The 26,916-nt window shown below is 31.8% G+C and overlaps 1 protein-coding gene across 1 annotated transcript in view; it reads left to right on the plus strand.

The window, feature by feature from the left end:
- The first annotated feature begins 6,479 nt into the window (after nucleotides 1-6,479).
- LOC111624857 (GDP-fucose transporter 1-like) overlaps nucleotides 6,480-26,916 on the plus strand; it is a 34,910-nt gene continuing 14,473 nt past the window's right edge. Inside the window, exons 1-5 of the mRNA XM_023367817.1 lie at nucleotides 6,480-6,705; nucleotides 6,774-6,834; nucleotides 12,517-12,657; nucleotides 20,227-20,343; nucleotides 24,659-24,767. Of these exons, the coding sequence (XP_023223585.1) occupies nucleotides 6,623-6,705; nucleotides 6,774-6,834; nucleotides 12,517-12,657; nucleotides 20,227-20,343; nucleotides 24,659-24,767 (511 nt within the window). The 5' untranslated portion in view covers nucleotides 6,480-6,622. The remainder of the gene's footprint in view (nucleotides 6,706-6,773; nucleotides 6,835-12,516; nucleotides 12,658-20,226; nucleotides 20,344-24,658; nucleotides 24,768-26,916) is intronic.

The raw sequence follows: 26,916 nt of genomic DNA on the forward strand, positions 1-26,916 counted from the left end.
GGGTGTTGGGTGAGAGCTGATGGTAGCAGCTAGGTCAATAATAACCGCTGGAGAGGAAAAATTGACGTTGGCGACTGCCTGGAGAACTGATTTGCCATCCGAGACGATGGCCGTCGGAGTGTTAAGACGGGCGCTGAGATTAACTGCCCGTTGGATGCCGAGAGCCTCCGCACCGAAGACGCTGCAGCTCGTGTGTAGCGACCAAGTTTCCTTGACCGTATGAGCCGGAAGAACTACTCCAAAGGCCGTCCGTAGGTGTGATTTTGAGGCATCTGCCCCAATGAGAGTCCAACCCCGCCAGTTGGTAGAATGTAAATGGATTGAAAAGGGCATTCAAGGCTTCCGGAGGTTGGCTGGAAGCATTTGGAAAGTCGTCAAGACGAATTCTAGGATGGATGTTCACGGGGCTCGGGGGTACGTGTTTTTGCCGGTATAGGTGAGAGATGGGTAGACCTTCCTGACGAATCAGTGAGAGGACCCTAGAGACATACGGGACCTGGAAGGGGCGCCAATGGTAGTAGTCTAGACTGGAAGCTGTGCTGAGAATTTTGTAGAGAGGGCTATAGTGGCCTCTTGAGAGGTGAGTGATGGCGTGCGATATGGCTTTCTGACGCAGCCTTGTCTGGAGTGGAATATAGCCTGACTCGGCATATAAAGATAAGAGCGGAGTAGACTTGGGCACACCCAAGGCTGTGCGAAGGCCTTCGTGAATGGGTTTTTCGATGCGACGGATAGTGGTTGGGGGGCCCCTTCCAGGAGAGGAGCGCCAAATTCCGCCATCGGGCTAAGGACGGTGTAGATTAAGCGGAGGAGGTCGGCTCTCCTGGCACCATTTCTACGAGAAGCAAAAGATTTGAGGGAACCGGCACAAGTCACTTTGGTTCTTAAGAAAGTCTCGTGGGCGTGCCAAGTGAAGTTATGCGAAAAATGAAGACCGAGGATGCGGAGAGAAGGGCGCTGAGGGATATAACCTGAGTTCAGGGACAAAGTAAGTGGAAGGCGGTGGAGTTTGGCAGAAAAATTGACGGAAGCGCTTTTAGTGGCGGAAAAGGATAAACTCCATGTGGTTGCCCAGTGTTCAAGGTGGTCCAGGGCTAATTGAGCTTTGCGAGCTGCTTGAGAAGGCCTTGTACTCGAAGTGAGAATGTATAGATCGTCCGCGTAAAGGACGGCGGTGACATTGGAGGGGGAGAGCGGTCCAAAGGTCCGCCATGTATAATGTAAATAGAATGGAGGCAAGAACGCTCCCCTGGGGGACGCCTTGGATAAAGGCGTGAGGAGGTGACAGCACCCCGCGCCAACGGACGCGAAAAGAACGATGTAATAGGAACGATTTAAGCCAGGACAAGAGTCTCCCTCCCATACCAAAAAATTCTAATTTAGCTAGGAGTCCTTCTTGGCACACTGAGTCATATGCCCCTTCTAGGTCGAGTGCGACTAGGTACACCCAGTGCTTTTTTGCTCGGGCCACGGCTATATGGTGGTGTAACGTAATAAGGGCCTCATCTACCCCTCGGTAGGGGAGAAAGCCAAAGTGGTGTTGGTGGAGGATATCCGAATGAAAGGTCCATTTATGAATGTGATAGAGGATTAGCCGTTCAAATAGTTTTGCGACGTGAGAGGTAAGAGAGATCGGTCTATAAGAGGCGCATATCGTCGCTGGGTGACCCGGTTTAATGATCGGAACAACGGTAGAGGAAGTCCAGTCTGGGGGGCAGGACACTGATAAACCTCTCCATTGTTGACCTTCGACTGTTGTTAATAATTCTGCACGTTTATTGCTGGTGTTTCACAACTCTAAACTGTATGTTTAGAAATCATCTTCTCGAATTTTTAAACATTTATTTCAGGTCTGTCTGGAACGTTTTCCTCCTACGAATTTCTTAAAAGTGTATCGTTTCTTCCATAAATCGTCTTAGATTTCAAATTTCTAGTAATATCTAAAAACTCGTTTTTAACCTGAGTCTTCGTTACAGAGAAGTGGTGTTGACAAAATTACTCTTAAATGAAACATCTTTTAAGAGTACAGTATTTTTATTTAAAAACAGATAACACACATATCGCGCAAATATAGTGGTACAACACATTATAGTAAGGTGTTTAGTGCTGTCTATAGAAAAAACTATTGAGAAAATCTGAAGCAAATTTCGATACATACGTGTCGAGTATTATACATGAGATTACAAGTGCAAAATGTGGAATTTACGATCTTGCGTGGATAAATTTGTATGATTTTTTCTAGAATTCAGAACAGTTTTAACCATTATGCAGACCCTGGAATTGGGAGATGGCATCTCGAGAAGTTTAAAAGAAAATAAAACTAATACAAATCTTTTACAAATTATCCAAAAATATGGTTATGTACTGAGATCTAGTACGTAATGTGACAGGGTCAGGCTGTCGGCTGTAGTGAAATGAAAGACAAAGTGCCGGAGGGACCCCGAAATAACTGAAAGCCATGAGTTAATATGGCTCTGCAGAAACTACTTAAAATCTTTGATGTCACGTAATTTAGTTTAATTTTAACACTAATGTCAATACACACAAGAGCTAGTGAAATTATATATAAGTGCCTTTTATCGAGTTTTAGATGAAATGTCTATAATTATAACATCTGCCCGCTCTCAAAACTCTTACAAAGTTTAGGCTAATTGATCCAAGGACTATATACTACATGGATAGCCAGATCCCTATTCTACAATGTTAGCCAGGAATGGCAAGTTAGTGACGTCAGCACGAGTCCTGGGCCGTGTTCAGTAACGCAGAATTCTTGCTAAGTCTAGTTATGCTGCGATGTTGAACTCGTTTCTAACTACTGCTTGACTCCTCCCACCACTAGCTTCTTTTATGTATTCTTAGCTCCGCCCACTAAGCCACTCAGAATTCTAACTTAGGTGTTCTGCGTACATAGAGCAGGGTGTGCACGTGTTTAGTTTTCGCTTTTAATATTCGTCCAATTTTGTGATTAACGAAGTGATTTATTTTAATATTTCTGTAATTGTTTTATTTGACTAAGTTTTTTATAAGGTAAGATGATTTAAATATAAGTCATTAAATATTTAAAGCTATATTTTTATGTTAGGTGAAGAACAAAATGCTGAGTACTAGGTGTGCTGTGTATGGTTGCAATAATAACCTTCTTTTTTCAAATTGGAAGCAACCTGTTTACATCGGGTTTGATCAAAAAATGACAAGAGAAATACTTTTAAAATTAATAGCAGAACTTTATTTACTATCGTATAATGTAGTAGCTTGCGTCAGTGACTGTAGTTGCAGTAACATAAGTTTATGGAAAGAATTGAATGTGAATATCAATGAAACGTTTATTATGAATCAATTATTATTATCAATGAAACGTATATTAGAGATATAAATATGTGGTTCGACATTTTTAATAGCTATGCACCAAAAGGTTCTGTTCCAAGCAAAAATGGATATGGTGTAGACTTGGAATTACAAGAAGAACATTTAAATAAAATGATAAAAATAATCTCAACAATGAGAGCAAGTGGAAAAAATGCCCTCCAAATTTTCCAGAAAGGAATGATAATCTCAATGAAATCGCTAATTGATCTTTTTCAAGATATGAAATCGACTTTTGATATAAAATACATCTGCACTCACAATTTAAATCAAGATTGTCTGGAAAACTTTTTTTTTTAAAATAGAAGCCGGGGTCCTAATGAACATCCAAGCCCATTAAATGCTATATATAGGATTAGATTGATTATTTTAGGTAAGAATCCTGGTATTTTAGAGTCAAAAGTAAATACTACAGATCGAAGACAAGAGGAATATATTATACCCAAAGTTTTAGAGAAAGCACATGTAGAAGTATCAAGTGAAAATACAGACCAATATACTGAATGTAAAACTACTTTTTCTTCAAATAAATCTTCAGGAAACTCTACATGCAATCTAGACTTTAACACAATCTCTGAAGAAACTTCCTACGATGCTCTCGAGTATATAGCAGGATATTTTGCCTATAAATATAAAGAAAAATACCCAAACTTAATTAATTCCACTAACAAAATTAAAAATCATTACAACTATAGCATTCCGTCATGGGTGCAACATTTATCTTATGGAGGGCTTATTAAACCTACTGATGAATGGCTAGCAAAAATTATAGAATGGAATAAATATTTCGAAATATATCACGATGAATCGTATAAAAAAGGCCCCGGAGTTGTACAGAATTAGTCAGTGGAAACAGTTTTACCTTTTACTTTAATAAAAGATTTTTGTAAATTAAGAACTATAATAAGAATTAATTATAGAAATCTTAAACAAGAAAACTATAAAATATTGAAAAGAATGCCTTCTGAAAATGGTGATTGTCGAAAAAAAATTAAAAAGTTAAGTAAGATAATCACATAATAAAAAATATAGCTCATTAATTTGTTAAATAAATATTAGACAAAAGACTTGTAAATTTATTGACGTACAGTACACTTATTAAATCCGAAAATTCTACAGTAGTTTACATTTAGTAGTAATTTAATAATTAATTAAGAAATGATTTAATATTTTATCGTATTTTGTTATTTGAAAGATCTGTCATGTTGAAGTAGAGGGCTTGCTGTGACGTCACATAGATCCAAGGTCACGCTAACAAATATACGGGATCTGGCTATCCTCGTAGTTTAAAGTCCTTGTAATTGATCAACATTTCCAGTAGGTTGACGTCATTCAGCCTACCAATCAGCGATTTGTGCCATCTGGATATTTAGTCACACGTATTATGGGCTTACAATAGGGCGACCCGGTGATGAGGGACGGGGCCTGACATATCCGAACGGACCACCCCCGAAAAATTCCTGGGGATTTCTTGACCCGTCCGGATGCGATCTCGAGTCCACCAGAGCGGTAGGCTGCCACCTTGACCGCTCGGCCATCCGACCTAGCACTGATATAGCTCTATGGAAAACCCCCGTAAATTTTGACCTATCGACCCGGAAGTTTCGCCAGTACTTCACTGATAACGAGAAAGGCTCAAGTTTAAAATTTGAAGTTTTCTAGACGCAGTAGCTTTTTCTCTACGAGCGTTTGCAGTGTCTGCAGTGGCTCACCGTAGTAGGGGCGGCAGGAGCGGCCAGCCCCGGGCTGCACTTTTTAGGGGGCGGAAAAACTTTACAATAAATAATAATAATATCTTGTAAAAATTTTAAACATCCTAATCTATACTTGCATCGCGCTTACGATAGTGCTATCGTCCGGACATTCCGGGAATCGGCTCGCCGTCCGGGTGAAATAGTAATTTTTTCATCCGAGGAAATCCTGCGAAACCTTTTGACCTTTTTTTTGGCTTGTACGATTCATTTGCGTTCATATACACCACTAATATCCAATAGAACTATTTTAAATAGGTCCCTGCACTACCACCGAATTTTTCATTGCTTGTTCTGTGACAAAACTGAATTTTGGTCTTTTAAATTGAAATATCTAAATAAGGGGGGGGCGAAATTTTCCTCCGCCCTGGGCGGCTGACACCCACGGTACGCCACTGAGTGTCTGATAAAGAAGAAAAAAAGCAAAAAACAAAGAAAATATAGCTTGTTTGGCGATTTTTGTACTTTTCAATTGCTTATATTTCAGCAACCACTTAATAGAAAATCATGAAATTTTGCACACTAACTAAGAAAACAATTATCTTTCGAGCGAGATATTCGGAATTACTTTAGACGTTTGGGGGACGGAGAACTCTACCCCCGAAAATCGGAAACTTTGATTCCTATATACAGTATGTAGTCAGTGGCATTTTTACTTGGCGGGTAGTCACTGCCCTGACTCTTGACACAGCCTACAATAAGAACAGCCTAGTCAAATGGGGGAAATCCCATTGTAGTGTTGTGTCCAAACGAAAATATTTTCTCTCGCAAGATGGAGCCACACAACGGACCATAACAACACACACTGATTAAGTTATCCTAGCTACATGCTATCATATATTCGTAAAACAAAACAGTAATTCAAACTTAGGATATAGCAAATTATTGATTTTTTTTAAATTAAGATTTNAAGCACATCTTTGCAATAGTATTAGTATTGATCACTTGATTGAATAGTCCGGTCATCAGCGCTCCTAGTGAACAAAATGTGCAAACCGCCTCAGGCATCGACACACGTTTTTAGAGCAAATGACTAGGCTGTTCTTATTGTAGGCTGTGCTCTTGATAAGGATTTTTGGTTAACGATGCTAGTGATAAAACTTACATATTAATAGAATAATAATCCACAAAACTGCTAAATTATTTAAAAAATAAAATAAATATTTAGATTCATTACTGTTATTTGTAATACTTTAATCGCTATCCATACATATAATACATTAATTTTATTTATTTTAAATTATTAAGTAATATTTTTGTGTAAAAATACGACAAAATTTTTATAAAATAAATGCTTATTTTATTTTAATTTTTACTTTTATTATTTTATTTTATGAGTTTTCCTCAACAGGGGCAGTGTATTTGTTTTGATGGCTAACACGTGGACGTTACTGATTCAACAGTGATAGAAATGTAGGCGTGGACCGTGGCGATTCATTTTAAGGTTCTCTATTTAATAAATCCTAGGATCGATTAGAGAATATAATTAAGATGGCAATAATTTTTATATGAAACTTACTAAGTATACAACAATGGATAGATCGTTGTGGTTTAAATATCTAACCATTGCCTCTGTAGTGGCTTTATATTGGTAATTTTTGCGAATTATATTTTCTGATGATTCTTTATTATGAATTTATAAATTATTGTATTTTTAAGGGTTATATCCATTTCTTTGGTGTTTTTAAACAAACATCTCCTTAGTGGACAAACAGTTAAGGTAAGTTTTCAACTGATTTTGTGAATAAGTGTTAGAAACAAACGGTTGGTTTTTAAATAATTAATGTAAACACTGAATGCAATTTTAGTGTTTATATTAATAATTTTGTGCTATTCTCTCCTCGTTTTTAAATTCAGTAAGATTTATGTTAAATTAAACTGTATATAGTTGTTGACTAGTTTTATTTGTATAACTGATATTGTGTTAAGAGAGATTGTAAAATTTTTATATTTATTTCATTATATTTATTATATTCCAATTACAGATCATAAAACTAAGTTAATACATGATTAAGTTTTGGTATAAATGAGAAAAATTAAAAAATTATTAGTCTGAAAATTTAACAATTTGTTTTAATGATAAATGCATTCTGTGTTTACTTTTTTTGGTAATACAAACATCACATTCATAAAACATTGTTTCCTTCAAGATTGGCACAATTTTTGTGAGCCCAACCTTCACAAATCCTTCACTGAATCCAGTCTTCTTCAAAGGTTTCACCACAGATGATGCAGTGAGTCTCTTGGTCTTCTCTCTTTTCTTGAACTGGTTTAGGCCTATATACTGTTTTCTTTCTTTGTCTCTCTTTATTCAGATGATTTTCCCCCAGCAATTTTCTCTTAGCTGCATAGATTCTTTCTTTTTCTTCTTTCTTTCCTTTCTTCTGCCATAGTTTACCCATATTGCCTCGTAAAAATAAAATAAAATAAAATAAAAACATTCCATGAGAATAATTGTTATCAACCTTAAACTGTTTCCGATACAACCCGAAACATCATGGAACAGAACATCGGTTACCATATATGTATTAGTAAGCTTAAGGAGATTTCCGACCTACAAGTTAAAGAACAATAAATGTTGTTTTCAACAATAAACAAAAAAAAACCAACTTATTCTCATTTTCAGGCAAGCTATGACAACCAGAAGTTATCTTTGTTCACTCAAATCACTATTAAAAATCCAAACTTTCTGCCATGTGTCAACAACACAGCTACTTGACTAAATATGATGGAATCTGAACTTTCTTTATACACCCAGCATGCTGGTGTCTTCATATGTTCTGCCACTTGAGCAAATGTTAGAAACAACGCTTGTCCAATACTACCCGATCTTCCCCTAATATGTTAACTTATGCTTCTCACTCTATTCTAGCAGGTAGTTTCTAAAAGAAAACTAATAACTCCAACTGCCATAAAACATCAGGCTATAATATCCAGAGAAAACTAATGTTTTTTGCAGTTATAGTTGTCCTCTTCATGTAAAACAACATAAAAGTTTAGTTCAATTTCCAGATTGAAAATTTGAATCAGTTAAAAACCAATAAAAGTTTACTTAGCTTGGAAACATGCCCAAATTTAAATGAGGTTCTACAGGATTGCACCAAATATAAAATACAAAGTAATAAATTAAATTATTAAAGTCTACTCATCCCTTCAGATTATTTAAGTTGAGAAAAGCCAGCCAATCCTGTAGCAGATTTAGCCTGTCTTTACTATTAATACATTCTCTATTATTCCCCTGCTTATAAATCTTAATAATTTATGTAAATGTTTTAAATTTTGATTTATCAAACATTATCTTGAATAGCTTAACCAAAAACATTAGTTTTCTCACTATCTGCTGGAAAAGAGTGAGAAGTGTAAGCTAATGTAACAAAATTAACAAAAAGTACTTAATTGTAAGTTTTTAGAATGATTGTTTTGGTTAAATTTTGAAATTAATTTCCCCTTTTATGTTTTTAATAGTATACTTTAATATAACTAAATTAACAAAAAAATACTTGTAAGATTTAAGTAAATTTGTTGTTATTTTCAAATAAAATTTGATTGTGAATTTTTGAATAGTGTGCTTTTTAATAACAAAAAATAATAAAAATTAATAGAAATGAATTTTTGTCATTATTGTTATTATTAAGTGTACTCTTTTAGCAAAATTATTCTTGTTTAATTCAAATAAATTTGGATTGTAAATTTTAAGATTGGTATGGTTTTTTAACTGATGCAAAAGAACACAATGCTACATGCAGAGATTTAACCAATAAGTACCAATGTTATCAATTAGTTGTAATATAATAACAGAATATATATAATAATATTTTTAATTAATATATGCTTGTAAGCAGGATTGAATGAAAGTATGGGTAATGTAACTGATAATACATAGTTAACAGAACTTGTAGATTTGTATTCCATTCCAAATTTACTCTTTTCTCTAAAACACTTCAATTAATTTTGAATTTTATTAAGATTAATAATGATTAAATTATTTAACTAAAGATAGTGACCTAGCCTCTTTTTTTTAGGTCAAATTTTATAACAATTACTTAAAGATTAGATTAAATGTAGCTCAAAATCCAATAGTTTAGATTTATCATTATCAATTACTGTGTACATATTCATTCCTGCTTCTCATAATTATGTGATAGATGTTTCTTAAAAATGACAATGAATTGATAACATATAAAAATAGAATTGTTAACATTGAAATATGTACTGTGTTAGTGTTTCAAAAATTCTCACACTCATCTAAGTACTGAAAAATCACTATAAGAATTAAATTGAAGCAAATAGGAACATGCACTACATTGCATATTAAGACAATAAATGATTCTTTTTATCATATTTAGTGAATTATAGGTGTATTTGAATATAAAATTATTTAACATTTGCATGTGATGGATGAAAGGATATATGGTTGAATTCATGTATGGAGATAGAGTACATGTGTATATTATACAAAACAGACTAGGAGTTCAACATCAATTTAGATAAAGTGATCATTTTTGGCCTATTTAATAAATTTTACTATTGTATAAATGATCAAAATGATTTTTTAAAATGATTAAATTATAGAAAATGTTTTATTAACCTATTTAGTTGTTTTAATCAAACATCCTTTCTAAGGAATTTTAGTTTTTAAGTTTTTAAAGTTCTGCATTGTAAATTAAAATTTTTAATTAGTTATAATTGTTAATTAGAAAACAATATCTTTTTAGGATCACTGAATTATTAAGATTTAAATAAGATATTTTATATAAAAATAACATTAATTTCCTGTTTTAAAATTAAATACTTATTATATTAGCTTAATGTTCCTGAAAATTAGTAACAAAATGCTTCTGAAACAGTAACCACCTTAGTCCTCATATGATTAGTTCCAAACAGCAAACTTACAATTAGTGAATAAAGCTACTTTATTACTGAAAACAAAGTTAAATCTTGTTATTAATTTGCAACCATAAAACCAAGTTTTATATGACTGAAAAGAGGAAAAACAGTTTTTTTTAAATGTTTATTATTCATTAATAAATCCTGTAATCTGTTTACAAAAGTATAAATTTATTAAATTGTCTATTAATAAATTTATTGATTTTTATAAAATATTAATAAACTGGAAAAAATTTACATATAACATTTACAAGAAAATTCCTTAAAAATTTTTTACAATAATTTAACAGATGAAAATGCAAGTCTTCTTCATTTTCCTTCATCCTTACATCCTTTTCATATCTCAAGAACAAACAGTCTTTTGGCAGAGTCAACCTTCTATACTCTCTATATCCACTTCAATAAATAAAACATGTAAAAAAATTTTCTGTTGGCGATGACTAAAATCAAATCTTATAATATATTCGAGATGGGTTGATAATAATGATAATAATTATAATAAAATGGTTTTAGTTTTTGGTTGCTATGCTTTGACTCTGGTCCGGCATAGTACACAGCTATCGGTATCAACCGAGTATAACCCACTAAATACTGTATAATAATAATAATAAGCCAGAGCCCAAATGGTTAGGAGTTGAAATTGAAATTTGGTACACAGGGTACGTCATGAGAATGTACACTAAGAAGGGATTTTTTGAAATTCCCCCACAGGGAGAGGGACAGGATTAAGGCTTACTGTGAAGAACTCAGCTTCTATTATACTTATTTTAGATGCGGTTTTTTGCACTTGTGTAGGAAATCGAATGTATTTTTAGACCCTTCTAAAAATTCTCAATGATATTTAGTGTTCCATCGTATATAAAGTTGACACAAAGAGTGCATGTGCATAAATTTGCTTTATTCAAACTTTTCATCTTAATGTTTTGATTTTATGTTTGAATTTATATTTATGAATGATTCTGGAAGATCCAGCTTATTTTTCAAACTTAGTAAACCTGAAGAAGAACCCAAAAAGAGTTACGAAAATGTTTATTCATCACTTACAAGTTAGTGGTACTATGCACTGGTTAGTGGTTGCAGTGAGTCTTAATTATCATTATCATGATGTGGTAAGCAGAGAGCTAAAAATTTTCCAATTAGTCTCAGAAGGGGGAGACATAATTCTTGCACTTGATAAAATGGGTAAGATCGGCTATAATCTAATAATCTTAATCTTCGCTATCGATACTTTTTTCCCGAGCAATACCAGGCTCATCTGCTAGTGTATATATATTTGAGGCAGAGCATTAGCAAAGCCTCTTCTATATGGCTTACAGAATTGTGTTTGTTCTCAAAATCTGTTCAATTGATTTGTCATTTTCCATTAATTGCAATGAGGAATCCAAAAATGTAATAAAAAATAGGGGTCAATGACTTTGTTTTTGAGATATAAGATTATAGCACAAGTGTGTGCACAACAAAACGATATTGCACGAATAATGTGATTTTGTTTTGCAGTGTTCTATGGTTGCTAGCATGCTTTTTATGGTCTTATAGAATTGAGTTTATCCTCAAAATTTAATGGGTCAATTTTGATAAAACTTTGCTATTTTCCATTAATTGTGATAAGGAATCCAAGTGTAGTGAGGGTCCATTTAAATATTAAAAAATTAGGTATCCATGACTTTGTTTTCTATGTACAGATGTATTAAAGTGACAATGTCCGTGCTCTCTGATATGACTGAGTATGCCTAATGGAATTTAGGCCTAGGGATCAAAAATAAAAACAGAATTGCATGTGTCTAATGGAAAATAGGTGCAAAGAAAAAAGGAACAAAACACAAATACAGTACAATAATCATGTCTCTGTCGGCAAGTGCAAGGATCATGTCTCCCATGGTAGGCAGGTACAAGGAAGCCTCTTCTATGTCTAACAGGCATAAGGATCACTTCTTTTTTTCTGGCTCTGTCTCAATTCTATTGCAATATGACAAAGTTGTGTGATGTCCTAGTAACATTAATAAAACTAGTAAATAGTCTGGATGATAGTTACATTTAAAATTTACAAGAAAATGCATTTAAAAAATTTTTAGTGGGTTAACAGAAAAAAACATGAGGCTTCTTCATTTTGTTCATCCTGTCTTTTTCCTATTGTAAAAATTTTTAAAGGGTTGGTTCAACTCAAGCTTTGAGATTATTAGCATCATCAAGTGTCTTCTTTGTTTTCATTTCTCTGAAAACTATACTTGTCTTGAACCACAGTACTACTACTGAAACCTTCAAAATATAGTAGAATTTTAATTTTCAAATATTTTTGGTTGTTTTAAACAACCTTCTTCAGGATAGAAAGAAACAAATTTCAGTTTATAAAGAAGAATGAAAGCTGAATTCCAGCTTTCTTCTTTTTAAATTAAAATTTGAAATATAATATCTGAAATATTATTTTGAAATAATGTCTGAAATATTTTCTAATATATTGGATTAATTATTATTAAAATATGCATAATTTATATACTTTTTTTATTAATAATTTCAGTTGGATGCACCATTATTTATAACAGGATTTCAGTGTATAGTGACTGTGTTGCTATGTTTACTATTTAATTATTTGACCAAAATAGCACCAAATGTATTTACCTTTCCAGAAGTTAAGCTGGATTTTACATTGCTATATCAGGTAAAATTTAAGTCATTTGAATTTAAAAATTAATTACATAAGTAAATCACATACAACACTTTTATCTTTTTAAAATTATTTTGAGTTCTTTTATTCATATTTAAATTTGTTATATTTGAAATTCAATTAGAATGTTATATTGTAATGATAGAATATAATTTAACATTTGAAGATGACTTTTAGAGCAAGCTGAAAAAACATTTGTAATTATTAAACATTTTCATTGGCAAGATAAGGTGTATTTGATTTACATTACTGCTGAGGGTATGTGTTTGAATAATTACATAAGTTTAGCATTAAAAGAAATCTAAACTATTATCCTTTTCTACAAACTTCATATATAAATCAAAAAACAGAAAACAGCAATAAACTTTATGGAAACAATTTTTATTGTAATAAAACATTTTCAATGTAATTTATGTCTCATCTTCAGTTCCATAAAAATTTAAAGAATAAGTTAAGTTCATTAATTCAAATTTAAATTCTAAGCATTTTAAACACAAAAACTCATGACAATTCTAGTAAATTTTAAAATATATTTTAATTAATTAATACAAACTAAAGGAAAACTAAAAACAAAAAAAAAAATTAAAACACAAAAAAATAATTAAGATTAAAGGAAATAAAACAAACATTAAATTAATGCTATTTAACTCTTCTACAAGAATTTTTCATGCCTGTTATTTTCAGTGGTACCAGTCCTCTCATGCTTAATAAAAAATTGAATTCTATTTCTTAAAACTTTATTTTTGTTAAAAAGATGTCTTATGTGATCTTTGAATTATTACAATGATTTAATGATCACATGACACATCTTTTGACATTTTTATGATACATTTTATATTTTATAAGAATAATGATAAAGTATTTAAATTTTGTGATAAACATTAGTCAAAGTTAACATATAATTTTGTCTATAATTTGTAATTACAATAGTAAAATCTTATAAGAATCATAGTAAACTAAAAAGTACTTATCACACTTAAAATATTTCAAATAAAAATTTGATTTTATATATACAGGGTGGGCCAACGAAAACGAAACGGCAGAGTTATCGTGTTCGTCCAAGCAAATCGCTCGGACAGGTCGATTTTATTCTCAAGGAGGACATCTTCTTCAATAAAGTTTTTGCAATTCTGAATACAACAGAAAACAAAAAATTTTAAAAACTCATTCATTTTTTTATTAGCTAAATAAACATTTATTTCGGAAAAAAATGAATGAGTTTTTAAAATTTTTTGTTGTCTGTTGTATTCAGAATTGCAAAAACTTTATTGAAGAAGATGTCCTCCTTGAGAATAAAATCGACCTGTCCGAGCGATTTGCTTGGACAAACACGATAACTCTGCCGTTTCGTTTTCGTTGGCCCACCCTATATATATAAAATCCAATTTTATATTCCAAAATTCCAATTATTATATGAATATTATATTATTGGATGATATATATATATATATATNTTTCACACAACTGAATTTTGATCTTTTAAATTGAAATACCTGATTAAAGGGTGGCCGAAATTTTTCTCCGCCCCGGGCGGCTAACACCCACGGTACGCCACTGCACATCTGAACTCGTCTATCAAAAAATTGGCGCATGGTATGCAAAAGGTTGGCCACCCCTGCACTAAAACAATTTCAATTTTAGTAACTACAGTAATAGTAATAAGAATGTGGGGAGAGAGAGAGAAGAAATAAGAGTTTTTACTTACAGGGCCAAAAATGGGACTCTGGGAGCAGTTAGTTAAGAGTCTCAGAAATGAGCAAGCAGATCAGATCCAGATAGCACTTGGGTAGTGTAGATTCACTCTAGCACTGTTAGTATCATAAAACACTGTTAGCACAGACCTGACTGAACAGACCTTGTTCTTTGCTTTTATGTCCTTTTTGTTGGGGATGGGATTCAGAGATGGAGGAAGGGGTAAGTTTTGAGTGTGGGTGTGTATAGTGATTGGCCAGAAGAACATCCCCTCCAGCCTGGGGTTGATCACGGTGATATACAGGATGTCCATAAAGTCCGTGTGCAATTTAAAAAATTTATAACTTTATTAGTATTTGTGATAGAGAAATTATGTAGAATGTATTGGGAATAAGAAAATCTATATTTTTTTTATTGTTTTATTGTATTTTATTAAGTTTCCACATGACCACCATCATTAGTAATACAAAGGATAATACGATTTTGTAGTTCTCTAAAAACATTTGCCAATTGATTTACAGTAATGCCTGAAATCATATTAGTTATTTTAACTTTCAAGTCTTCTAACGATTGAGGTTTGGTTGCATACACTTGATTTGGTTGCATATAATGAGGTCTTCAGATGTCCCCATAAAAAAAATCAAATGGAGGCCAAGAAAATGGTCCACCACTTCAAATCCTAATTTTACTTAAAACTAGGTACATTAAGCTTTCTAATACAGATTTTTTTCTATCACAAATACTAATAAAGTTATAAATTTTTTAAATTGCACATGGACTTTATGAACACCCTGTACTTCTAGCCAATCAAGGACTGGCTTATATCTCTCAATCCTCTCTGACTCTTCCTACAGAAATTTAGAGTTTAATTTTATAAATACAGTAGAGCCTTGAAAACTCAGCCTAATGTGGACCGAAGGGTGGCCGAGTTTGTGAAAATGCTGGGTTATCGGGAATCGGGTTAAAAAAGGATAAGTATGCATGTTTCCTCAGAAAATACTATACTGTACTTGTACGTATTATTTGCTTGAGAATACAACAGAGAATAAACTGCCCAAATACCCTTAAACAAAGGAAAAGTACGTACTTTATGAAGGCATAGAGCCTTTACTACATGAAAATGAAAATTAATGAATACACTGTGTTCAGTAATTTACCTGATAAGACAGACCTCGGAAAAATACTTAATGAGACATAAAGCTGTCTATGATGAAAATTAATTATCTAAGGGTATTTTTGCCCTGCCAGGGTGTGGCCGAGTTATCCGGAGTGCCGGGTTATCGAGTGCCAAGTTTTCGAGGCTCTACATTTGGATGCACCATTGTTTATAACAGGATTTCAGTGTATAGTGCATACAGGGCCTTTCAGAGAAAATGTGAGGTCTGGGACAACTAATATTTTAGAGGCCCTTCAAATTGAATTTTTTCTACTCATCCTAATTTCTGTTTTGTGGTTAGTTTTAAACTTTGTTCTGCTGTTACCGATGCAAGAGATGGAAGAGGGGGTAGAGAAATCCCACCACTGCCACCAATATTGTTCACATGGGAATGAGGGAAAAAAATTAAAGAAAGGGGGGTTTAAAATTGAATATCCCTAGCCGATGCCACCAATGTTATGGTTGTGGGAATTGCTGAGGAAAGATTAAAAGAGAAAGGGTTATAGGGAAAGATAGTGCTGCCACTAGAGAGCTATTAAAGGAGACTCTTGAACCTTTATAATAGAGTTAATAAAAACCTTTATAATAGAGTTAGGGAATAAAAAGAAAACAATAGCTATTTGAGAATTACATGCAATATTTATTTAAATTGAAATCAAAATTTTCAGTTAATTTCAGTTCAGATACATTTTTAATAAAAGAGGAAGACACTAAAATAGGGGTGGCCAAACCGTGGCGCATGCGCCAAACTTGGCACATTGGACGATTACAAGTGGCGCTTTAGTCAGTTCTGAGCAACATTGCCAGATTTGGCTTCTTTGCAATTAAGAATATTACATAGAAAATTAATTTTTTATAGTCTGTCTTGGCAAGTTCATTTGTTGCACAATTCGTTGCAATCAACTTTACANGACAGACCTCGGAAAAATACTTAATGAGACATAAAGCTGTCTATGATGAAAATTAATTATCTAAGGGTATTTTTGCCCTGCCAGGGTGTGGCCGAGTTATCCGGAGTGCCGGGTTATCGAGTGCCAAGTTTTCGAGGCTCTACTGTATTAAAATTTAGCATATTGATTTACCTTCTCTTATATGTTTGTCTAACATATTGATTGCCAAGTTGAGGCCCTTAATATTGTGAGGCCTGGGGAAGCTGCAACTACTGTATCCCCCTTTGATTGGCACTGGTGACAAACACATATATATATATATATACTATACACTAATATATATATATGTCACTACATGAGGTCTGTTCAAAAAATACGTGGACTATTTGAATTGCACGGCACCAGTTGGTTCCAGGGGAATCAGCTTGGTGTTGCTAGGTTTGTACAGATTGTCTGGTAATAAAGCCGTTTCCCAATTACAGATATCTTTATTTGTTGATTAGCTATGCGGTTTTTAGTGAAGTGCGATTTTTTTGTTTGTCGGATTTCAGAATGAATGACCTGATGGAGCAACGACTTGCTGTTAAGCAGGTGACGAATCATAGGTTTATGGTTATGACATTGAAACAAAGGTCCAATCGTCCCAGTGGGTAGGTGAAACGTTCCCCAGATCCAAAAAAGCTCACCAAGTTCGATCCAATGTCAATGTGATGCTGACAGTTTTCTTTGATGCTAAGGGTGTTGTTCACCACGAGTACCTCCCCCAAGGCTCCACAGTGAGCCAGACTTACTACATCGAAGTTCTGAAACGTCTGAGGGATGCCATCCATTGCAAAAGGCCAGAAATGTGGAGGAGTGGTGACTGGTTTCTCCATCATGACAATGCTTCAGCCCATTCAGCTCTCAGAACTTGTGAGTTTTTGGCTAACACTCGATCACTGTTCTTCCCCACCCCACTCACCTGACCTTGCTCCTTGTGACTTTTTCTTGTTCCGCAAATTCAAAAGACCCTTGAAAGAAAGATTTGAGACAATTCCCAAGATTAAGGCAAATGCGATGAAGGCTCTGAAGGACATTACAAAAGAAGCATACCAGGGCTGTTTCGACAAGTGGAAAAACCGTAGGGATAAGTGTGTGCATTGGGAAGGAGAGTACTTTGAAGGAGACCCAGACGTGTAACTTCTACATAAAGTACATTTTGTTTTATGACGTCAGTCCGTGTATTTTTTGAACATACCTTGTACACTGCAAAATAAAGTGCATTTAGATAAGTTTTCTTTAGTTTATTCTGGTTCTGCTTTGTGTAGCTACCAAATGCAAATCATTTTTTCTAGAAAATGATTTGCATTTGGTAAAATAAAATAAAATAATGACGAAATAAAATTTTGTGTAAACTTCATGACATAATTAATAAAGGTTTTTGTTAAAAGTATAGATCCAAACACCATAACAAAAATGGTTAGCACATAAATTTTATTTCAAGTACTTCAGTTGTGACAGGTTTTGACCAATTACAGAGTGAACTGACAGTGCTTTTGGCTATTCTGCCTGTGTAAAAAAATTCACAGACCAGATACATTCTTAGAAATAGGCAGTAAACATTGAGTAGTGTTGTACATTGGTCTGGTGATATTTCAAGGTGGTTGGCAATTTAGTGACAATTTTTTTCAATTTGATGATTTTTTTATACTATTATAAATTTATTCAAGGTGTGTTTGAATTTTTTTCCTAAAACAGGGCCAGGATCACACCTATGGATACTAGAAAATTACAATTACCTTTGATCTGAAAGGAGCTTGTAAATCAATTTATAAACTTTCATTTCTTTATATTTGAGTTTAAAGGTTAGCAAGCAAAGTGAATATTCTCTAAACCAATGAGCTTTCATACTTTCATTTATTTTCACCACCTATACAATATGGATAAAAAAAACAGATATCAAATTGACTTGGTTGGAAAATTATCTGTATTGGATCATATCAGCTGAATCCAATATTGTTTTATCTCTAGTATTAACCAGCTCCTGTTGGACTCAATATTGTCTTTATATTTTTTATTAATAATCTGCCTTTGACAATTATTTTTAAGCAAGAACCATATAGAGAAACATAGCTCTTGTTTATTTTGTGTTCTGTAGTATCTCAGGCATACCAGGATATGCTGAGTCTGTATGAAGGAGTGATGTGATGAGGACTTCACAAATTTCAGACAAAATAAAACAAAGCCAGGTTTATTAACATCTACACATGGTGCTATACTACAGGTGGTATCTTTAGCATATATATATAGGCCTTATCACAAACAATCAATATGATTCCATAACAAAGAGAAAGATTAATAATAGGGTGAATTCGCATTTCAACAATTACAAACAAGATGAAACATAAACGTGCTCTCATGTTTCTTCTTAGTTAATTTCATATACTAGTGCCCTATTTAATACACGGCAGTATATTTACCAGAACTTGATCTCCCACATTACTATGAAGTCTATAATTATAAAATAATATTCTTACTCAAGTCCTTAAGCAATTCTTGGACATAATCAACACATTCTGTATTCGTATATCTTCTCTTCTTCGAGATGGATTTGGATTACTTATCATCAGTAAAAAAATGTATTTCCTTTGTTCCACTGCTATCTCCAAAGTCCTTTGCACTCACTCTCTCTCTCTAATGTCCAGTCGTAAACTTGGGAGTCAGGAAAAAGATCCAGAACACGTGAAGTATTTGAATTTATACTTCCCGCTATCCAGGAATGTTGTTTTAGTATGTAATCACTCCTTGAACCAATCAGCAGGTTCAGATCAGTGCAGCAGAGAAAAAGGTGATATCAGAAAATGAACAGAAAGCAACGCGAATTAACATACAAAAATTCGGATCCGATACAAAATTAACGGAACTGTTTACATGCTAGAATAACAGAAACTTATAGAAAAACGATACATAACACATAGTAGCATAACACTACAGTTCCTTGAAACATGTAATGTATGAATACAGTTATTATTTTGAGAAATAACTCTGAATAAGGAAATGTGCAGGGATTCTCAGAATTAAACTTTGTCATGCCATTTTGCGAAAAACATCCAGAACTTGCTAATGTAGAATGGTTTCTCAATTCTGATAATGCTAGGTCAATACATATTTCCAATAATGTACTGTACATCCAATATTAAGTTGAAACTGAGATCATGCTGCATCTCACAAATTTACTGGAATTAGCCTTGTTTGATTTATTTCTGTTTCTGCTACTAAAGAAAGCTTGGAAGACAAGTGTTTTGTATTTGATTACAGCTGTCGAAAAATGAATTACAGAAAGCATATGATACATGGCAGTGGCAGGGATGTGTAAAGGAAAAGTATATTATTTCAAGTATGACAAATCCTCAGATGTAGATGATGACAATAAGGAAAAACATAGCAGTATTTTATGAATTAAATAATCAACTCTTTTATATAGAATTAATATTATATAATATATCAAGTGTTTTGTTTTTTGATGTATCGGTACATTAAAAAGTATATATATAAATATACTCGATGCTTGCTTTATGACTGCTTTCATAATTGCTATAAATTTACTATTGTAATATATGCCAGTGCTGCTCAAACTGTGCTCTGAAGACCAACATTGGGCCATGATGAGATTTCAGTTAAAATTTTAAAATTTTATATATTACATTAATAAAACTTTAGTAATTTTAGAGCTTAATTTTCTATATTTAAAATTAAATAAATGAATTATATTTTTAATAACAAAGACATCTTTAATACTACATAAATTATCTTAAATGATAATTAATTTAAAATTTATGAATATAGATACTTCCAATGTCTGTGATATTTGTTATTATGATAACATTCAACAATATCTGTCTAAAATACGTTGGAGTTGCATTTTATTATGTTGGAAGATCTTTAACTACAGTTTTTAACGTGGTAAGTTGAATTTTATTGAATTTCAGTAAAAGTAAAAAATTTCAATATCTAATTTACTCAAACTAAAGAAAATATAAGGTTAATATGTCAAAAATATTGAAAAATAACAATAAAAATTCTTTATTGGAGCAAAAATAGAAGAAAAAGGCTCAAACAATTTTAGGCTTTTTTCTTCTGTTTTTTTCAAAAATCAATGAATTCTTCAGTCTCTGATGATGAGTATACAGGAACTCCCTACTTACAAACATTAAACTTATGAACAATATGACTGTACATCTAAAATTTAAATTTTGCATGGATTCTGAAGTTCTCTTGCCACTTGTGAGATGGTGTTGAAGTCAGTCTTTGGTCAATAAAAATAACAAGTACAGTATTTAATAAATAATTAAAGTCGACTTATTTCTATTGTGTATCATCATTTTTTGTTTTTGCACAAATTCTGAGGTTTTATTGCCAATTGTGAGATAGCAAGTAGAAGTTATGGCATTTTTTGCCCTATTGTTTGCAATTTTTATAAGCTTTTATAATTAGTGCTTCAAAAATGCATCAGAAATGTAATAGTAAATCTAGAAGTGGAGATAAATACAAGAAGTGTTGCTCTGTTACTGTAGAAACTAAAGTAAACATTATAAAACTAAGTGCATTTGGTGAAAATAAATCACATTTCAAACACATGTTACTGAACAGTAGTGAGAAGGTAAATGAGTGTAGTGCATTCTATTAAATGAATTGAAGGATCAAACACTAACAATGATTATTCTGTGTACGAATGTACTTTCTAGGTTAGTTTTCACTTATGACAAAATCTCTGGAACCTAATCTTTCATACATAGGGGAACATCTGTATATTATACAAAAACATTTCATTTTTTTTCTATTTTTACTTTGATAAAACATTTATTGTGATTTACAGAATATATTTCAGTAAATAAATTATTCCTACTGTACTTATGAAAGCAGCTTTTCTCTATAGTAAAGCAGTGTTTCTCAATGAAGGTGATATCGTTCTCCAAAGGGTGAAAATCAATTGTAAAAAGGAGTAAAAATTAATTTTAAGTGCAAAAAAATTTTGGGAAACATACCAGACAGAATTTAATGTCAGACAAAATAATAGTAAGTATGTTTTGTCTAAATTTTGTTAGAAAGCCATTAGAAAAAATATTGACTACAAAAGAATGGTCCTTTAGAGGTTGATTTCTAAAGGTTTAAAAATACTGTAGTAAAAGAAATTTATTTATATAGAGATAAATACTTTAACTTTACTGAAATAGTCATTGATGCACTTGATAGCAATATGTGCAACAGTCAACAAATGTGATGCACTATTTTAAAATAATATACAGTAGACCCTTGATTTAAAAAACTAATTGGGGAAAGGGGTATTCACTATTGCCAAAAGTCTGTTAAATCAAATGTGTTTTTAAAAAACACACTGTATATTAATATTTTAGTAACAAACTTAAAATGTGCAAGATGATGTATAAGTATGAATAAAATAATATAATGTACTGTACATTGAGTAATTTATACTGACCAACTCGTTTATTCAACCTTTTAGCATGCTCTATTCATGAATGCAAAACTTTTAAATTTTTTCTATAAGACAAATTTTTCTTGTAAAATTGAGCATCAACTGTATTTCAAAAAATGCATAATTTGAGGAAAATTTTTTCTGCTTGGAAGTCACTATGTGAGATATGGTGACACAAAAGGGAATCAGTATTCTATTGGGCCAATATTATGTTTATTTACTTATGTTATACTTTAATAGAATTTAAGTTGTTGTAGTTTGTTCTTTACTACAACATTCAATTATTCTTAAATTTTATTTTCCATATTCTATACTTGTTAATTTTCTAAAGTTTTGTAACATTCTATTCTATTCTTTTCATTACTAACTATATTGTTACTTCCTGAAGAATGTTGTTTAAAATGACAAAAAACATTAATATGCGTCAAAATTTTTTGGACTTAAAAAATGTTGAATTTTCCTTGAATACTTACTCAGTTTTATCTCCTTTTGTTTAAGTACATAATTTGAAAACCATTTTCTTAATAATTAAAATAATGTAGGTTGATCTTGATTTTTCTGTTAGTACATATAATAATTAGTATTGAGTTATCAACACTAATTATATATACTAACATGTCAGAATCCAATTAATTATATGTATTGTGGACTGCTAGAAACTTAAATTAATTAAATAACAGTCCACATTTAACATATGCTTAATTTATGTTTAATACCAACAACACTTGCATTGTTTAATATGGAGGCAGTAGCCTAAAAAGGAAGGTCATCTCCGTGAGTATTTGTGTTTTTTAATGAACTGCTGATGGTGTGAACAACGAAAAAATGACTGAAACAAAGAATTTTTCTTCGTAAAAGTTGTATTTATTTTTAGTATATTATTAAATAATCGTTGGCCATGTAAACTTATTTTTACTTAACAGTTGCATTTTTAATAGAATTCAAAGCTAGGGTTAAATATAAGTAAAAATGAGCTAAAATTGTACAGAATAGAGGGATTACCAATAACTACAATGTAGAAAATCCAAGTGAATGTATATCCATGTCCATACAATGGCATCTGCAGCCATTCAGTTAAAACATCTAACAGTTACAGGAATTTTCTTCTAATTCTGTTGAAATTCTAATCCTAATTCTGTTACATGAATTAGAAGGCAATTCATGTAACAGATAAAAGACATGCCAGTAAATCAGTGGTGTACCAGTAAGTGAAAATAATAAATGTTGATTATGATGATTCACAAACACAAGACTGTGCTACTATTTAAATACTTGGTGCTTTTTCATCTTTATTCAGTTGATACGAGTATTACTACATGTTTCGGGCTCTGCCCTCCATCAGTCAACTAAACATTAAAAAAGTATACATAAATTTTTTTAACAAAAACAACATTATGCAGAAAGGCTATTTTACAAAAATATATAAATGTATAAATTCATTCACGAGACATACCATTAGATTCTTTTATACATGTATACACCTTTCAAGTTTTAGAGTAATGCAGTTTTGTACATCTGCCTAGATAAATTTTCACACTTTTTTCAAATTTATAATGTAGGCTAACATCATTTTCTTTATATTTATAGGAAATTTACAAAATACAACCTACCTTAAGTTTTACAATTATACTACATTTACTAGTGAGACTCAGAATATACTTTTCCAACTATGAAATCAAAAATAGGCTTCACCAACACGAAATTTACATACATCTGGTTTTAAAAACAAATAACCAATACATAAGTACATAAAAAATATAAAAAGTATAAAAAAATTCAAAAAAGGACATTACCCAAGGAGCAAGTTTTAAATTTTGATAACCAATTCCAACATTGAATCTTGCTTTTACATAGACGTTATATATTTTATGTTTTTTATATTTACAAATAAAAGAAAAACCAACTAGTAGACTTAGTTAAGTTCTACTTTACAAATCACACATCAATACAACACAGAGATAAAACTGCTTCCTCTTTACAGTTTTTTTCCCGTTGCAATGCAGTCTAATACAAATTTGCATATTTTTTCAAAATATGGTAACTTATTTTACAATAACTATTTTCGATAATACAATCATAGCCAAACTAGATAAAATATTTTTTGAAATTATTTTATAAGACATTTAACCAATTTTCATTTATTTTTAAACTCAAGTTTTATTAATACAATTGTTGGCTTTTAGGATCTCGAAACTTTCTTTAAATTTCCTGTTATATGTGTTTTTTTCTTTATGTAAAATTTCAACATTAGACTTATCAATATTAAAATTATTCAATAAACAATGATCGTGGAAAACTGAATTTAATGTGTTGTATTTTAAGTCTGCAATGCGTAGTAACACATTGCAGACTTAAAAAGTCTACGACTAACTACATGTTTTGGGACAGTGCCTGAAACATGTAGTAATACTTGTATCAACAGAATAAAGATGAAAAAACGCCAAGTGTTTAAATAGTAGCACAGTCTTGTGTTTGTGAATCATAGAAAATTATAAAACACGGTTTCGGAAAATTGAGAAAATGTTGATTATTAATTTTATTGGAAAGACAATGCCATTCTGTTATCTTTAAATGTTTATATATGATAGTTGCTTAATTAATTTATTTAAAGTTGTGAATGGCAGTATTTATTCACATTTATTCTTATTAAATATTTATATACTTTTATGTATAGTTTAATATTTTTTATTTCAAACTCTATTTGCATTACAAAGATAGTTTCTTTATTAAGTAATAAGATAAAAATATTAATTATAAAATATTTTCTAATTGATTTATGTTTAGATTTTGACATATTTATTATTGAACCAAAAAACTTCTGCAAAAGCAGTTATATGTTGCATCATTATCATCATTGGCTTTTTATTGGGAGTCGACCAAGAAGGAGTTGCAGGTATTAATATTTTAAATAAAAAATTTGTTTTAAATGAAATTATTTGAAATTGTATATATTTGTATGTTTGTTCCATACAAGAATTGCAATAATTTGAAATGGATGTTAAAAATCACAGAAACATGCAAATGAACAGATTTAATCAGGCCTTGAGTACTTTGACATATGTCATTGCAAACTTATTCAGCAACGTTGAGAATGGAATAAAACCAAAACTTTTAAATTTAAAAGAACATCCTTTTTACAAATGCAGCAGATGGCAATTAGAAAATTAAATAGGAGACCAAATGACAAATTAGTACAAAAGGATACATAAATAGAAAAATAAATAATAATGATACAATATAAATAACAACAACTCAAAGCCCGAATAGTATATTTATTATATACTATTCAGGCTTTGAGTTGTTATTTATATTGTATCATTATTATTTATTTTATTTTACATTATTACTATTATTTTACATATTATTACCAAACGATCACCTAAAATTTTAATTTACTTAAGAGATGGCGCCTAACGCCTACCTCTAATGTCAAATTACTTTATTCCAATCATTTAATTATAGCCCGATATTTAGGCGATTGTTTGGTAATTTATAATAATGATACAAGTAATAAAACAAATTATAAAGTGTTTTATGAGCAAACAGGTAGAAAACAGTTGTAAAAAATGTATAAAAAGAAATTACCAGATGATTGGCCACCCCCTATGTAAACAAATGGTTGCAAACATGCAGCCATTCAGGAAAGAATAATGTAGAAGCATTGACTAACTGTAACTATATATAAAGAGTGATTTCTGAGAAAAACATTAACATCCTCTTCGAATTAGCTCAGTTTTTATTTACTAATTATGAGTAATTACTGTAGTGGTTCTTTCTACTTCTTTATTACTTTTTTCATCCTTTTTCTCTTTTTTTTCTGTTTTCTTCTTGTCTTCTTGTCACCTCCTCATGGCCTAAAACTCTCAGAAAAATCTTACTACAATTACTAAAATATAAACTCAGTTCTTATTATTACTAATACAACTCCAGTAATATTTGTTGTTCTATAATTATGCTAATTTTTATCATTAATAAAGGTTTATTTGAATTTATATTACAATCTTACTATATGATCTTTTGTTATTTCTTCTATGCATTTGGAGCTAGAACTATTTAAAATGACTAAGACAAAACCTTTCTCACTTTGTTTCTAGCTGTTTAAAGACTGGGTACAAACGTTTTTGGCCTTTTTAAAAGGCCTTACTCAGGTACACTGTGGTCTGTTGGAACGTTGGTTGGTAGATATCCAAACGGTGTCACTGTTTACATAAGTTTTGTCTTACCAGTGACGTCATTGTTGTTGATAAGGTTTAGACGATACTGAGGGCATTAAATTTTCTTTTGATATAAAATTTAAGGTGTGTGGATGACTATTGATGGGATAATTGCTAAAGTTGGAGAAAATAAAATTGGAAAATACACACACTAAGTAAAGAAGATGCACTAGAGCTTGCTGAGTGTAGATTGGCCTGCTTAGATAGGGGGTTACCGGGGAGTGATGTCATAGTTGATACCGAAGTATAGACAATGTTGACGTCGTCAATTAACCTTTGATACAATAAGAAAAGGTGTGCGAATGACTATAGATGGGTTATAAGTGCTACGCTCGGAAAGCAGAATTGGAAAATAAACGTGATAAGTAAAAACAAAAAAAAGCGCTAAGGGTTGCAAAAGGTTCGGTGAGGGTGGATTAGTCTATTTAGTTTAAGGGGTTATCGAAGAGTGATTTCCATGCAAAGGAGAGCGAGTCTGCATCTCTGCTGTTGATACAACTCTCTTTGAGGGATTGCGCAAATATTTCAATGGTTTCAACTGTTCTAAGTTTGCTATTATCAAGCGTAGGAATAATAATCTTCACCTCTTCCCATTTGGTCATTATATTTGGTTCGCTTGCAAATTGGGCTAGGGTGGAAGTGAACTTTTTGTTGTATGTGTCATATTTGTGTTCAGCTATCCTTCTTTTAAGTGATCTATTGGTTGAGCCAATGTATGTTAGTTTTTTGCTTGGATTGGATGTGGTGTCCTCTCGTGGGATTGTGTAAACTCCTGGTCTCCTGGCTTTGCTGCATTTGTCCTTGGGATTAGCCAGAAGTTTATAAATC

The sequence above is a fragment of the Centruroides sculpturatus genome, unplaced genomic scaffold (genome assembly GCF_000671375.1).
Source record: "Centruroides sculpturatus isolate CEXI.00-Female unplaced genomic scaffold, Cexi_2.0 scaffold301, whole genome shotgun sequence".
Lineage (NCBI taxonomy): Eukaryota > Metazoa > Arthropoda > Arachnida > Scorpiones > Buthidae > Centruroides > Centruroides sculpturatus.